Source organism: Mus musculus, chromosome 17, assembly GCF_000001635.26.
Source record: "Mus musculus strain C57BL/6J chromosome 17, GRCm38.p6 C57BL/6J".
NCBI lineage: Eukaryota > Metazoa > Chordata > Mammalia > Rodentia > Muridae > Mus > Mus musculus.
In genome coordinates this window covers 25,603,625-25,618,200 of record NC_000083.6, presented here as the reverse complement: position 1 = coordinate 25,618,200, position 14,576 = coordinate 25,603,625, and the positions used below count along the sequence as shown (strand labels likewise).

The 14,576-nt window shown below is 51.3% G+C and overlaps 1 protein-coding gene across 4 annotated transcripts in view; it reads right to left on the bottom strand.

Annotated features, from left to right (window-relative positions):
- Positions 1-14,576, bottom strand: part of Lmf1 (lipase maturation factor 1) — an 83,658-nt gene that overhangs the window by 44,631 nt on the left and 24,451 nt on the right. For all 4 annotated transcript variants that reach the window (NR_045520.1, XM_006525095.4, XM_030250137.1 and 1 more), the window contains one exon: positions 5,757-5,905. Coding sequence is in view for 3 of the 4 variants with exons in the window: in XM_006525095.4 (XP_006525158.1) it covers positions 5,757-5,905 (149 nt within the window). In the remaining variant the exon portion in view is untranslated. The remainder of the gene's footprint in view (positions 1-5,756; positions 5,906-14,576) is intronic.

The following is a 14,576-nucleotide window of genomic DNA, read 5'->3' as shown; positions in this document are numbered from 1 at the left end:
TCCTAAAGCAGGAGAGCCTCCGCCTCGATGTGGCTGACACTGATGCCCTAAGAAAAACATCCCAGACTGGTGGGATGGAGGCAGGAGACCTTCCTGTAATGAGGGAGCCATGGGAGGCTTCACTGATCCTGCAGTTGAGAAAAGGAGGGCAGGGACTCTGTGGAGCCACTGATCCTTCCCCAATGGCCATGTTCCCATCCCGCAAGGCTGGGAAGCCTATGGGTACCAGTGAACCCAGGACTCTCAGAGTCGGCTGCCCGGTGTGTGGCAGAGAGGGGGCACACAGCACCGCTGTAACTTTCTCTGATGTCTGTCCTCATCCTCAGAGTTCCTCTTACAAGGAGCCTACCTGCCCTGAGGGCTGCCCCTGCCCTGGGTGGGAAAGCTGTCAGGAGTTAGTGCTGCCAGCACTCCCACAGCAGCTCGGGTCACTGGGCCTGGGACAAGCATCTGTGATCTGAGTTCGTGGGTGAGATGAAGAAAAGATTGGCCAGAGTGCAAGGTCTGCTATGGCCCTCTAGCAGGCAGGCACGTGCTCTCCTGTAGTAGGTCACCCTGACTGGCCCATTAGCAGTAGACTGTCCCCTAATACCACCTTGCTTTCTGTGGCACCAAGAGCCAGAAAGGGAAATAGACTGCTCTCCTTCTGTGCTGTGGGGAGGCCATGGCGGTGCCATGGTGGCCAGTTTGGCTGAGTTCAACCTCCCCAGGCTCTCGAAGGGACATGTTTTGAGGGAATGCATGGACAAACAGGTTTGAGGGGAACTTCTGCTCCCCTAAGCCAACCTTCCTCAGCAGTAGGCTGACCTCATTAGGTCTGGAAATAACTCTTGAGCTGCCACGCAGTTACTGGCTTGAGGAGATGAGAATACACATTCTCGCAGTGCCTCGTCCCACTGAGTCACCGATGTCTCCATCACCCAAGAAGGAGCCCTTGTGGCCTACCTAAAGAGGCCAGCTGGACCACCTGTTCTGAAGCCTTTCATGAAAGGAGTGTGTGTGTGTGTGTGTGTGTGTGTGTGTATGTGCATGTGTGTGTGTTTCTATGTGTCTGCGTGTGTGTGTCTCTGTGTGTGCATCTCTGTGCATCTGTGTGTATCTCTGTGTGTGTCTATGTGTATGTGGTATGTGTGTGTGTTTCTATGTGTCTCTGTGTGTGAGCATATGTGTGTATCTGTATGTGTCTCTGTGCATGCGTCTGACTGTGTATCTGTGCATATCTCTGTGTGTGTGTGCATCTGTGTGTATCTGTGTGTGTCTATGTGTATGTGGTATGTGTCCATATCTATATGTCTGTGTGTGCTTGTGTGTATGTAGTATGTGTGTGTGTCTCTGTGTGTGTCTGTGTGTATCTGTGGTGTCCCTTTTGTCAGGCTTCCCTCACTGAACATGATCTTACTCACAGAACCTTACATTTGGGTCTGTAACATCACTGAAATTTAATTGTCATGGAATCAAGCAATCTGTCTCCTAGAGTTTTTCATACAACACCATTGTGGCTATTCAGTGCGTTGGCATTTTGGGCCTGGAGTGATGACTCACATCTTTAATCCCAGCATTCAGGAGGTAGAGGCAGGAGGATCCCTGTGAGTTTGAGGTCAGCTTCATATACACAAGTTCCAAGACAAACAGGTCTACATAAGTGAAACCTTGTTTCAAAAACAAAACAAACTGCCTACCTGGTGGCACACGCCTTTAATCCCAGCAGAGAGAATTTAAGAGTGGCTATTCTTTTGCAAAAATGTTCTGCTTCTTGGTTTTAGATGTTATTATATTTTTACTTTTAAATAATTTTACTTTTTTGTGTGGCTGTGGTGGTTTGAACAAGAATGGCCCCGACAAGATCATGTATTTGAATGTCACCAGGCGTTACATTAAAGAACTAGCAGGTGTGGCCTTGTTGGAGGAACTGTATCACTAGGGGTGGGCTCTGAGGTTTCAAAACCCGATACCAGCCCCCCACCCCCCTGCCTATGGATCAGGATATGTAGAACTCTCAGCTACTTCTCCAACACCATGTTGGCTCCTATACCATCACCAGACTTCCCGCCATGATGATAACAGACTAGCATCTGGACCTGAAAGCAACTCTTCTATAAGAGTTGCTGTGATCCTGGTGTCTCCTTGCGGCAATAGAATACTGATTTAAACAGTGGTACTGAGCACTGATCCAGAACTGTCCACACATTCGATGAGAGCTCTACCACTAACTTTTGACTTTATACTGAGGCCCAGCTCACTTCATACTTTCTCTGTAGCCCAGGCTGACCTGTGTTTATGGTCCTCCTGTCTCAGCCTTACAGAGTTGGGACTATATGCCTTTAGTACTAGACTAGCTTGAATTTTATTATAAATGCACATTTGAAGATTCCATTCTCCAGCAGCTCCTACCATACATGGCTCACAGTGACTTGTAGCACTCTAGAGATGGCTCAGTGACTTGAGTTGCCTGTTGACTTGAGTTGGTTGGTCTCTACCATGTTTCGTGAATTTGATCTTTGAGCAGAAGCTGGCAGGTAATTCTGAAAACTGTCCCCCACAGAGGGCTTGCTGAAGTTCATCACCATTAGATCAAGTCTCTGCAGAGTGAGGCCAGGCCTCCCTGATCGTCCCAGAACAGATCCCTCCAGTAGGGTGTGGAGGGCGGGCCCAGCCACATCCTTCATCAACTTCCTTTCCTTGTGCTTGTTGTGGTCTCATCTCTGCTTGGCCTTCCCCTGTGGATAGCCAGGTATGCCGCTCACAGAAGTCAAGGCCATAAAGGTGGATGTGGATTCTGCAAACCATGAATCCACACCAACGTATGGGATCTGACAGCAGCTGAATCTTACAGGGAGGAGGGTGCTTCGTGTCAGCCTCTTACTCCTGAGGATGTGACAGTCCTAGTGCCTGGCTCAGCCTCCCACAGGCCACAGATGCTGCAGTTTTTCCTTCCCTGCGAGGTACCAGCACATCATGACGGTGGGATTCTGGGAACCAGTTCCAAGGGATCAACCAATTTTGGGGCATATGAAATGCCACCAGACGATGCAGTCTTGAGGGTTGATTTTTGAGCCAGGCTCTCTCTGGTCCTGTGGTCTTAGGTCTGAGCCAGCCCACAATGGACTCGAGGCTACCCCTCAGTCTATTACCGCGGCACCTCTCTCTCTATCCTTCCCACTGAAGCAAGATTAATAATATCCAACCTAAGACTGTATCAAGTAATTACACCTTTTAGAGCACCTGGTAATTTTTACCCAGCTGGTGCTAGCAGTCAATCAAAATGCCATAAAAGGGCTTCAGAATGTGCTAATGACTCGCTCACTCTGTCAGGCATCATGGGGGTGCATTCAACTCTTAGCACAAGAATGGTGCATGAAACAGTCTTATAGCTTATCCAGACAACTCAGCTTCTCTAAGGGCTGTGCTTCTCCACACAAGCCAGCTTCTCTACACAGCTCAATGGTGCTCCAGAGCTTAGTTTCTCATCCAGTTCATCTTTCCCATGGGGCTGGGTTTCTCTACAAAGCTGAGCCTTTCCACAGAGCTGGGCCTTCTACCCCACTCAGCATTTCTGCATAGCTAGGCTTCTCCACAGAGCGAGGCTTCCCTGAAGATCTGGGCTCCACACAGCTTGTCTTCATACCGCCTCCTGTAACACAGCCACCTTCTACAAGGAGCCTTTTGACACTTTTGAAGGGTCTCGGGCTCATCAGAACCAGCTGGGAGAGGAGAGTAAGCTATAGCACCTTCAGGCTGCTAGGAATAAGTGCACTATCTCTGAAGACAGCAAAGAACTTCAGTGCCCTTTTCCAAGCACACACTGGCCTCAGAGACAGCAGCACACAGCAACATTCTAGATGTAGAATCCAGCCCAGAGTCATCCCTGTGGCCTAGCAAGCACTGATTCCATCTGTGTCACTGCTGGCAACATGGCTCCACACAGCCCTCTTGGGGGTCTCACACACATGCCCACCCTCCTCCTGTTGGGCTGCTGTGGCCCTTCATATGATTCAGCATGGGGGGGGCACTCACAGCCACTGGAGACAGTTGGGGGACATGGGTAGATGTAGTGGCTCATAGCCGAGGCCTTCCCAGGAACCCCTGGCCACAGCAGCATAGTTACAGTCACAGAGGATCACGTCCCACGTGATCTGCTTCACATAACATGTGAAGAGCACCCGGGAGCCGGGTGACTTCCAGTGTTCACGCATAAAACCATGAAGCTCCTGGATCATTTTAGTCCCACACACAACTTGTCAGGTTCCCTGTTCACACCAGCACGAGTGCACCATCGGAGCCTCTTCAGAGGACAGGAATCTCTATGGCAAAAGCTCCTGCCCCAAGACCCATGCTGCAGACAGCAGGAGGAAGGGGCTTAGCCTGACATGGGTACATGTCTGCATGTGCCCATGGAGGCAACCAGGACTCTCCTATGGTGCTCCCTCCACCAAGGCCTACATCCTATGCAGTGAACTCAGCAGAAGATGGTGAAGAAGGTGAGGGTACTCATACTCTGGGAGTGTACCTCATTTGAGACTAGGCTGTCTTTATCCACAGTGTAGATGGTGTCCTAGTTAGCTTTAACTATGAACTTGACACAGCCCTGAGTCACTTAAGAAGAGAGTCTCAATGGAGGGACTTCCCAGATCAGATCACAGCTGCCCTCTTGCTGCTAGGCCACGCCCAGAGAGTCACAAGGTCACCTGAGGAGCTGGGCAGTCTGAGAGAGATGCGGAATATTCTAGACCGAAAGAGGCCCTGGTTTGAAGAATCTTGCCCTTATGTGAACACCCTGTTCTCATGACTCGCTTTGCGATGTGCCTCAACTTCTCTGCATGCTTGGGTTGGTCCCCTCTGAAAACGTAAAAGTAAGCAGAGAGACCCATGTAGAGACATTATGTCCAAGAAGGCTGCACTATGGAAAATCTAGTGTGGTATAATCCTGGAAGAATAGAGATCTCATCAAAGGACAAGAAGTGAAGAACAAGGAAGTGAACAGCCAAATGCTCTGTATAGCCCCGAAGCCAAAGGCTCTCACATCGAAGTTTCAAATAATGTCTGAAAATGTCAGCCACGCGCATCAGTAGATGCAAGAGCGGCAGGGGCACAGCGGGAATTGGGGGTGGAGCAGGGTGGGGCTTGGGGGGTGTGCAGACTTGGGTAGGAAGCCCTGGAGCAGGCGAGGGCCACCGACCACACAGGCTATTAAGTGATATTCACACTGAACTGCACAAAGTGTGCACACATCTGGATTAGGTGAGAGACACTCCAAGAAGTCAGCAGGCTGGGGACCCAAAGAAAAGACAGACACAGAAGGCTGGAAGCTGCCCCAGTGTGAGACCCGAGGCTCCCACTGCAGAACAGTTACCAACACACCTCCATGGCATATGGCCTTCATTCATCAATCTGAAATGACCTTAGAGACATCCAAGGCACTGCGGGAAAGGACTGGCTCTTCCCCAAATCTCCTCCAAACAAAAAGGCAAAGCTGTGGCTGCTTCCCACAGTAAATGACAGTGAACATGCTGGTACAACTGATGAGCGGACTGTTCACAGCGGGCCACTCTGACGTGGAGGATGCAGTGGGCGGGGCCAGGCCAACATCAGAATAGCTGGTACACGGCATCAAGGAGGTAACCCCGATCCAGATGAGCTGGCCCGGCCCAGCCCAGCCCAGCCCAGCCCAGCCCAGCCCAGCCCAGCAGTCCGCCTGAGTTACTAGGTGTGTCCTGAGGCCATCATTCTCACATCATGTACATGAAAGTTCCACCTACCGCTCCAAGCATGATTCTGAAGATCAGCCAGCGGAAGCCCCACAGGACAATCTGGGATGTGGGGGTGTTCTTGGGCAGGCGGGACAGTGTCCAGAGAGGGCTCAGAAAGATCCCCAGGAATCCTGTTTCCAGCAGCTGTGACTCCCATCCTGCAGGGGTTGGGGGGTTGGGGTGGGGCACAAGAGGAGACACAGAGAGGAAATTTCATCAGTGGGGTCAAACATTTACAAAGGAATCACCCTCAAGTTCAGCCTGACCAAGAAGTCCTTAAAGTGAAACCGAGACACACAAATGTCACCATGTGTCTTCACAGGAAACAAGATACAGAGCTCTGAGTGGCTGACCCAGAGCCCGGGACCAGGGAATGCCACAGCTCCAGGTGCCCTCCCTTCTTTTGTGGACAGGAAGGACCTGTACCGCCCAGTTCAGATGACCCTTGCCGTCTTGTGTGGGATGCAGCGTGATCCGAGCCTACACTTGGGTGTGCACTGCCAGCGGGCACTTGTGGGAAGCCTTTTGCTTTTAGGTTTATGTGGAAACTCACTGCTTTGAATGTACTGCCCAAGGAATATTTGCCAGTACAGGTGCAGTCACAACACATGACAAACTCTGTGGGAGGATGGATCCCACTCAGGCCCAGGTCGAATGAGTCAGGCAAAGCTGGCACCCAGGTATCAGTAAACCCAAGTGAGTGACTTGTGAGGCCTCGAGAGGGCAGAAGCTATGTGTTTGTGTGTGGACACCTGCTATTCTTCCAGCGGGGCTCAGCATAGGAAATGCCACGAGAACAGCCCACAGGTGAGACTGAAAGAGGAGAGAGCAGAAGCCCTACTGCTGGTACTGTCCTTGCCATCTGAGGAGTGGCAGTCCAAGGGGCCAGGGATGTTTTCTGTCAACAAGGTCCCAGGACACCAGGCAGGGCTGTGTTATCCCTCTGTGCTGACAATTAGCCGTTCGCAGTGACGGCCCTAACTATGCACACACGTACCTCACAGAGTAAGGGACAGTTAGGAGGGACAGCAGCAGGAGGACATCCCAGAGGAGGACAGGTATAGGGAATTACACATGCTGCTTTTTTCTACCCAAGTTAGTTTAGAATTAAAGCTTATACAATAGCTAATTAGCATGAAGTCACAATAGAGTATAAACTAGGTACACATGAGTCCATGCTGACAGAACCAACAGCTGACTTAACAGAGACACAGGGCCAGGCGCAGATTTCCCAGAACAACCCCGCACAGTGCATCGGCCCTGTGCATCAGTCACCATCCTCAGCAGGCAGACAGTGTGGGGAGGGCCATCTATGGTGGCCTGCCCAGGTGATCAAAGTCAACTCAGCGAGGTTTGCAGTGTGTGTCAAAGCAGGTGCGGGAGGTGCTATCCTTCCACAGCAAACCCACAGCAGCTAACCTCGGGGAAGACAAAAGCTGGGGCATGGGGGACCCACAGCAGCTAACCTCGGGGAAGAGAAAACTGGGGCATGGAGGGGTCTCCACAGACTGAGCAGCACACCAAACTACCAAGACATAAAAGCCAAGGGAGACAAAAAGTGTCATCAGGCTGGAACGGCTGAAATACGGTGACTAAATGTTACCTGGGGTCTGGGTCAGCAAAAAACAACAAAGAAAAACTTAGAGGAAACTGAGGAAGTATGCAATGTGGTGATGGTCCTGAATGAGTCGAGATGTGGCAGCCAGGTATATTTTCACAATAGTTCTGTAGACATCAATAGCTCTAAAACAGAAAATCCCTTCCTGACTATCAGGATCCTGTTCCTGTACCCACGACCCCCCATTACTCTTCATACACCACCCTCAAAGGACTGCCCCGTAAGTCACGGCCTGCTTGGCTTCCGGTCTCCTGCTATCCCCCTGGCAAGTCTGCTATCCCCTCCCCATCTGTGCTAGGGTTTTCATTGGTCCATTTCAATGCCTGTCCCCTTGGAAGCCACCCATCCACTTGATGAACAGGGTGCAGCTAAGCGAAGTGATAAGCCATGGGCTGGTTCTGACAGGGCGCTACACTGGATGGGCAAGCGGTCGTGCGCAGTGCTTCAGTGGGTGCTGAAGCTGAGCTGAGACCACAGCAGCCGGGGTTTGCTGAGCTGGAGAGCCGCGTGCATCAGGTGGAGCTGGGCCTCTCTCGCCAAGCTTTCCTGTTCTTGGCAGGGCTCCAAGGCTGAGCATTTGGTTATTGTCACCAAAGGGCTGAGGGAGAGCTACAAACCCAGAAAAAGAAGCAGGGACCCCACTTAATGGCATTACTGCCATTTTCAGACTCTGGGATGGGATGGGTTCTGGGTACCCTCAGCCTGGCTGCTTCTGCTGCTGTGTGCCCAGGGAAGGAGCTTGTAGCCCTATGTACACTGCATGATTGAATCCTGTCCTGCTGGCAGTGAAAAATGTGCTAAGCAATTACCCACCCACCCCCAGTCCTCCTTTCACATTGGTGGTCCCCCTGCACAACAATCCCTTTGGTTTTTTTCTCTTGGGATAATTTGCATTAGTTTGGGATGCGTTTCACCTGGCTGTGCCTGTTACCCATGGAATTTCATGGTTGGTAGTGTCCATGTAGGGAAGTGTCTGGTAAGCTCCGCTCGAACCACTATTGGTGACCATTTTGAGGAAGAACCTTAAAGATTACATGCTCCAATCCCCTCTTCCACTGGGTGGGTAGAAGAACTCAGAAGCCCAGAGAGCAAATCTGGGAGCCAGAGTCCACTCCGCTCCACTGCATACTGAGCAAGCAGAACACCAGCTTGCCCCACACCCACCAAGCTGCCCACCCCTTGCTGGAACCCCTTTGCTAGCCCTGGGGCAGGGTAGAGCTGGCACCGTGACAGATGCCACATCCAGTGTCAGAGCTTTTAGGGGACACATTCCCCAGAGCTTAGAGCCTGCCTAATTGCCACCTCAATCTGCAGACGTAGGAATGGAATTTTAACACGAACTGCAGTGAGTGACACCGTTCAAAGTGATTGATACACAATGGCAGAACCCAGAGATGCATGCCAGTTCTGAGAGGCAGGGTGACAGGGCTGGGGGTGGGGGTGCGTGACAGGGCAGGGCTGGGTGACAAAAGACAAGCTGTCTAGAACAGGAAGGAGGGTGTGTGTGAGGGTCTCCCCCACACCCCTCGGCCTTCAGAGGGTGTGGGATGTTCCTGTCCTATTTGGATAAACATCACTGAGCCAAGGCCCAAGGAGCTGTTTCCAACTTAAGTCTCTGCCTTGCCCCAGTTCAGGGAATGGCTGGGACTCACTGGGGTCTTTCTGACAGAAGCCAGGACTGTCCTGGTGGCAGAAGCCTGTGACAGACACCCAGGAGGGAAGGGCTATTGCACTCCCACCTGCTCGGCTTCCTTGCCTGGATCTGTGGTGTCTCAGCAGCTGCACCGTGTGCACAAGGAAGGCCATTGTTCTCTTCAGCATGGCAGGAGATGAGTCCCCAGAAAAAATAAATAACCAGCACACTGCCAGGGGCCAAGTGACCCAGTGAGGGTGGGTGGGTGGTTAACCATTCTTGCCCAGGGTACCAAATTCTTATACAGTGGACAGAGTCGGGACGGCGCCTTCTACAGGAGACAAACACAACCCTGTGCAATTGCATTCTGAACAGCGCCCCTCCCACTGTCTGTGCCTGTGAGCTAAGTGTTCTCTACTGGGGCAGCCAGAAAGGGTCTTGCCTACTGTCCAGGTCTCTGGGGACAGCACTGCCCTTGCATAGTTTGTGCTTCAGGCAACAGAGACAGAGTATCACCAGTTGGGCATGCCAGGTGGCTGTCAGGAGAGGCCCACGAGGGTTCCTGAGTGACAGCACTGTGGAGACTGCCTTCATGTGGTGACAGACAGCTGGTTCTAGAAACTTCTCTTCCACAGTCTGCCCCTTTCAATTCCAGTCACACAGCTGAGCGCTGAACCAGCTGTACCTGGGAGTTGCACATGTGACATGAATGGGACCACGCAACCTCTCAACACAGCTTAGAGAAGCTCTCCATTCGGAGCTGTTTTTTGGGTGTGGGCATAAGGCTTGGGCGGCACAGCAGGCATGCTCACTGGATACCACAGATGAGGTCAGATGCGCCAGGGTATATGTGTGAAACGATTCCCAGGGAGGAACAAATGCCTCGTGTTTAAGAGAGACGGTAGAGAGAGCTTCCTGGGAGCACCGCACCCACAGACTGAGCATCGAGTGAACACTTGTAATTGCAGCACTCTGGAGGTGGAGGCAGGAGGATTGGGAATTCAAACCATCCCCAGCTTGTGAGTGAGTTCAGCTTGTTTGGACAACTTAGGGAGACAGATGCTTCAAGAGCGAGAGACCTGTGGAAGAGAAGGAGAATAAAGGATGGGGCAGGGAAGCAAGACTGAGAGACAGAGAGACAGAGAGACAGAGACAGAGAGACAGACAGAGAGAGAGACAGAGACAGAGAGATAGAGACAGACAGAGACAGACAGAGAGACGTGGAGGGACACACCTTTAATCCCTGCAGAGGCAGGAGGATCTCTATGAGTTTGAGGCCAGCCTAGTCTACAGAGAGTTCCAGGACAGCCACAGCTAAAGCAGTTATACAGACAAATCCTGTTTCAACAACAAAAACGAGAGAGAGAGAGAGAGAGAGAGAGAGAGAGAGAGAGAGAGAGAGAGAGAGAGAGAGAGAGAGAGATTTCAACACGAATCTTCCCAGTTGCATATGGAAATGGCCTAGATGATGAACAGACGGGAAAGAAGGAAGGATGTGGCACCACCTGGGATAGAGCCAGGCCAGGTGATCTGACCACATCTCCATGCTGTGTCAGAGGAAAGACTGTGTACGCCAGTCTCGCCAGTCTCCCGTTCCCACCTGCTATCCGCAGTGATCACTGTGGCTTCCCACTCTCCAGGACAGTTATGCAGTCATCCTATCTTCCTTCCAGCCTGGGTGAGGAAGAGTACACATGCTGTAGACTCAGGGAAAATCTAAGTGCAGACACTAACGGTGTGAGGAAATGGAAGCAGAGAGTGTTTAGTCACCAGGCTCGGGACCTCTGCCTGGGTATCTTGCTTACACTGTCCAGGAGGCTCGGGTGTCCACAGAGACTGGACACAGCCAGAAGAAGCCAGATGTAAGGTGGAGGCAATAAGAAGATCCTAGACCCCAGAGACTACAAGGGTGGAGAAGCAGAGGCAGAGAGACCTTTCTGGACCCTACCCCTTGCTTGGCTACACATTACTTATTCTCAAACAGAACCAATGAACGGCGCTGCCTCCTCTGTTCACTGACATCAAAGAAAGAAGAAAGACACCAGGCATCCACGCAGAGGCGTGGTCAGCTGAACAAATGCTAGAATGAAGGGACACAAGGAGCCAGCAAAAGGAGGCCAGGCAGTTATACAGGACAGCTGCCCTGGACAGGGAGGCTGTCTGGCTGAGTGGCTCAGGGATGAGGGGCTTAGAAGCTAAGCTAGAGAGTTTGATGCTAAAAGCAGCCAGGGAAAAGGACAGCTTGAGGTGAGGGATAAGGGAGGTGGGCTCTCAGGACCACCAACTTGATGTACAGGTATGGTAGGCGAGAGGTAGGCACAGTCTGGCTGGATGCAAGACCGGGGACCAATCAAGGGCAGAGTACAGTCAAATTTGCCGAGGGCCCAACAGTCTGGGACGGGGTGGGAGATATAGGGAAGGGGGAGCAGGCAGAAACTTTTGGAAGGCCCTTCTGGTGGGATGCTACCTCATCAGGTGGGAAAGTTCACCCCAAAAGGCTGTTTCTTGCTCAAGATCACCATGAACAGGACAGGAGTCATATGATGGTGTGGTGCCAGTTGTCACCCCTGTCAGGGTCAGCCAGGACACAGATGAAATCAGCCACGTGAGGAATAAAGGCCTAGGAGTGACCTGATACAATTCTGGGGGCTAGACAGGGGCAGCAGGCATCATACAGCGTGAGGCATGGTGAGATATCACCCAGAGCAAGAGTTACTTGTGTCAAAGGTCAAGCTAACGCCATAAATAAGACGTGAGCTCTGAAGCGTCTGAGGCCACTTCCTTGAGATGGCCACTCTAGAAAGAAGGCAGCAGCCAGGCTGCATGAGCTAGTCAGAACGACTTCAGATAGTCAGAAAGAGTAATTAAATATAGCTCAGATGGATCCTTCAAAAGTGACAGCACCATCCACGTGAGGGATAGGAAATCCATTAGCTCCTTCGTTAAAAACAGGGAGAAGGGGGCAAAGCACTCCCTCCTGACTGGCTGTCACTCCAGCAACGAGCCGCCCGCCCTCTGCCACCCCAGGGGCTTCTAATGATGGCCCTGGAGGGAGCCCACAGCTTTTAAAAGTTTCCTTAATTTTCATAGGTTATATTTTAGGAGAAGTTATGAGCTAGCATAGCAAAATTTTGCTTTGCTCTCCTGCTAGCATGGGATGGGAAGGAAGGCTGGTGGGTAACAGAGACTCGATGGGCCACATGGTACCCAGCAGTGCTTAGCAAAGCTGGGAGTGCACTAGCTTAAGCAGTGACATCATGGTGAAGTTACCCCTAATCTCCAAAGAGCCACAAGCCCTACATCTGTGTCTCTAATCTCAGAGTCTGTCCTCCACAGTCTGCAACTGTGATGGGGGGCGGGGGGGGGGGGAGTCTGTTGGGTCCCAGGACTACAACATTGCTGCCTTCCTGCCCCACCAGGCAGCCACAGACCACACGAAGGAAGCGGTGTTCTGTGAGCCAGACTACAGGACCTACGTGGCCACATTCTTCCAAGTTCACCTAAGTTTGGATTTGTGGTTTTACCCATATACCGTTCTGAAAATTCATTTCTGAGAATTTGGGTTTGTCTTGTAGCAGCTATGATGGAGACTCGACCCAAGGTTTGGATGTTATTTGACTTTTGTTTTTAGGTGGGGTCTTTCTTATTTTGTAGCCCAGGCTGACTTGGAACTCACTATGCATTCCATACTGAATGCACACCTATAGCTCCCACTGCCTCCTCAGCTGAACGGTGCTGGGTTTGCAGACAGATGCCAGCACACCCAGGGCCCCCTTGGCAGCAGAGTGCTGGAAAACAACCACACTTGGAAAGCAGAGCTAGGGTGACTTGCAGCCAGCAGACTCGGGGCACAATGGTTTCTGTCTCAGACGGAGCCCCAGTAGCAGTTGCGCTGTGTGACACGTGTGGGTCATCACCCACTTGCAGAAACTCCCAAATAACAGCTGACACACCTGTCCCTTCCTATCACACTCCCCACTCACCTTACACACTCTAAGATGCCCTTGGGGCTGGAAGGGATTTACAACAGAACTGTCCCCACAGGGAAGGAACACTGTTGTGTGCATCCTCACCCTACCACCTCCCTCCTCCTCCTCCCCTAGAACCAGCTAGGCACCTGCAGCTCTACACAGGAATCCACACACAGGCACAAATACAGGGCTGTCAACCAGGATGGCCCTGCTGCTTTAGGCTGAGCACCCCACAAGCAATAAGGCACACCCCAATTTACTAATGGAGGGCAAGCCAGGAGTGTGAGTGCAGAGGTCAAGCCACAGAGAGGGGAGGAGGAGGGTGCAGGAGGCAGGGAGGGTGCAGACCATAAGAGGGAGAGCACTTTCTAGTGAGCAGATGTCTCTCAACTCGATGGCTGCAGGCTTCATGCTATGAGTGTAATCAAGAAAGCCACTTGTTCCTCATGCCAGTAATGCCAGAACTTATGAGGTTGAGGCAGGAGGCCCTAAGTTTGATGTCAAAAGGCCACAAAGTGGGACCCTGCCTTAAAATGCAAGAAATTGTTAAAAAAAAGAAAGAAAGAAAGAAAGAAAGAAAGAAAGAAAGAAAGAAAAGAAAAAAGAACAAAAGAAAGAAAAGAAAAGAAAAGGAAAGGAAAAAGGAAAAAGAAAAAAAGAAATGGACTTACTAGCAACCATAGGCCAAAGCTGAGAAGTTCGGAAGATTGCTAATTCACATTTTAAGGATGTCCTTGGGCACTCAGTGAAACAGGAAGTGACCTCCATAACCCACGTGCCCTTGTGGTGACCCTTGCTGCAACCCAGGTCCCAGGTGCTTGTTAATGTTCGGTTGCTAGGACAACCAGACTTCTGAGCCACCGGGTGTCCCCCACTGCTTAGATCTCCACAGGTGTGGCCAGCTAGCCTGGAAAGGCAGTCCACAGAGGTGACCTCTGCAGCTTTATTGCCTCTGGATAAATACAAATATGCTTCCCCTCAACGGAAATTAGACTTAGCCAGATTTTTTTTTCAGATTAATATATTCTAAATATTTAACGTATAGATAGCGTGCTGAAGGGCACACATTTTCTTGGGCTTTCTCCTGTTTCCTGTGTGTGGAAATGAGCTACAGACTGCCCAGCCTCAAAGCCACAGGCCAGGATCCTAAGGAAGTGTCAGACTCCATGGCCCTGTGGCACTCACTGTCTTCAAGGCTTGGGCCATATGAGCCTCTGAGATCTAAAAATGTGGCTCATGTGACTGAGGGAGAAATTAAAATTTATTTCAACTGGGTTTAGGTTTAAATGGCTATGTGGAGCGGGGGTGCCCACGGTCCATAGATTGGACCTCAACTCCCACCCATCTCAGGGGCAGTAGTATGGGTCTTAATACAGAAACAAGGCTGGACGAACTTCCATCTGCTCCCTGCCCTGGGTGTCTCGGGTGTGTAAGAAGGAGCCCAGCAACTGCCCTAACCAAGACTGTGGCTCAGTGACATTAATGGCCCCCAATGGCATAACCAGCTCGATGCTGAAGTGGGAAAGCCTCTCACACTTTTTAAGGAGGGGTTAGCTTGCCTGGAAAGTGGATCGGAAAACACATATTACTGTCATATTTCCATGTCA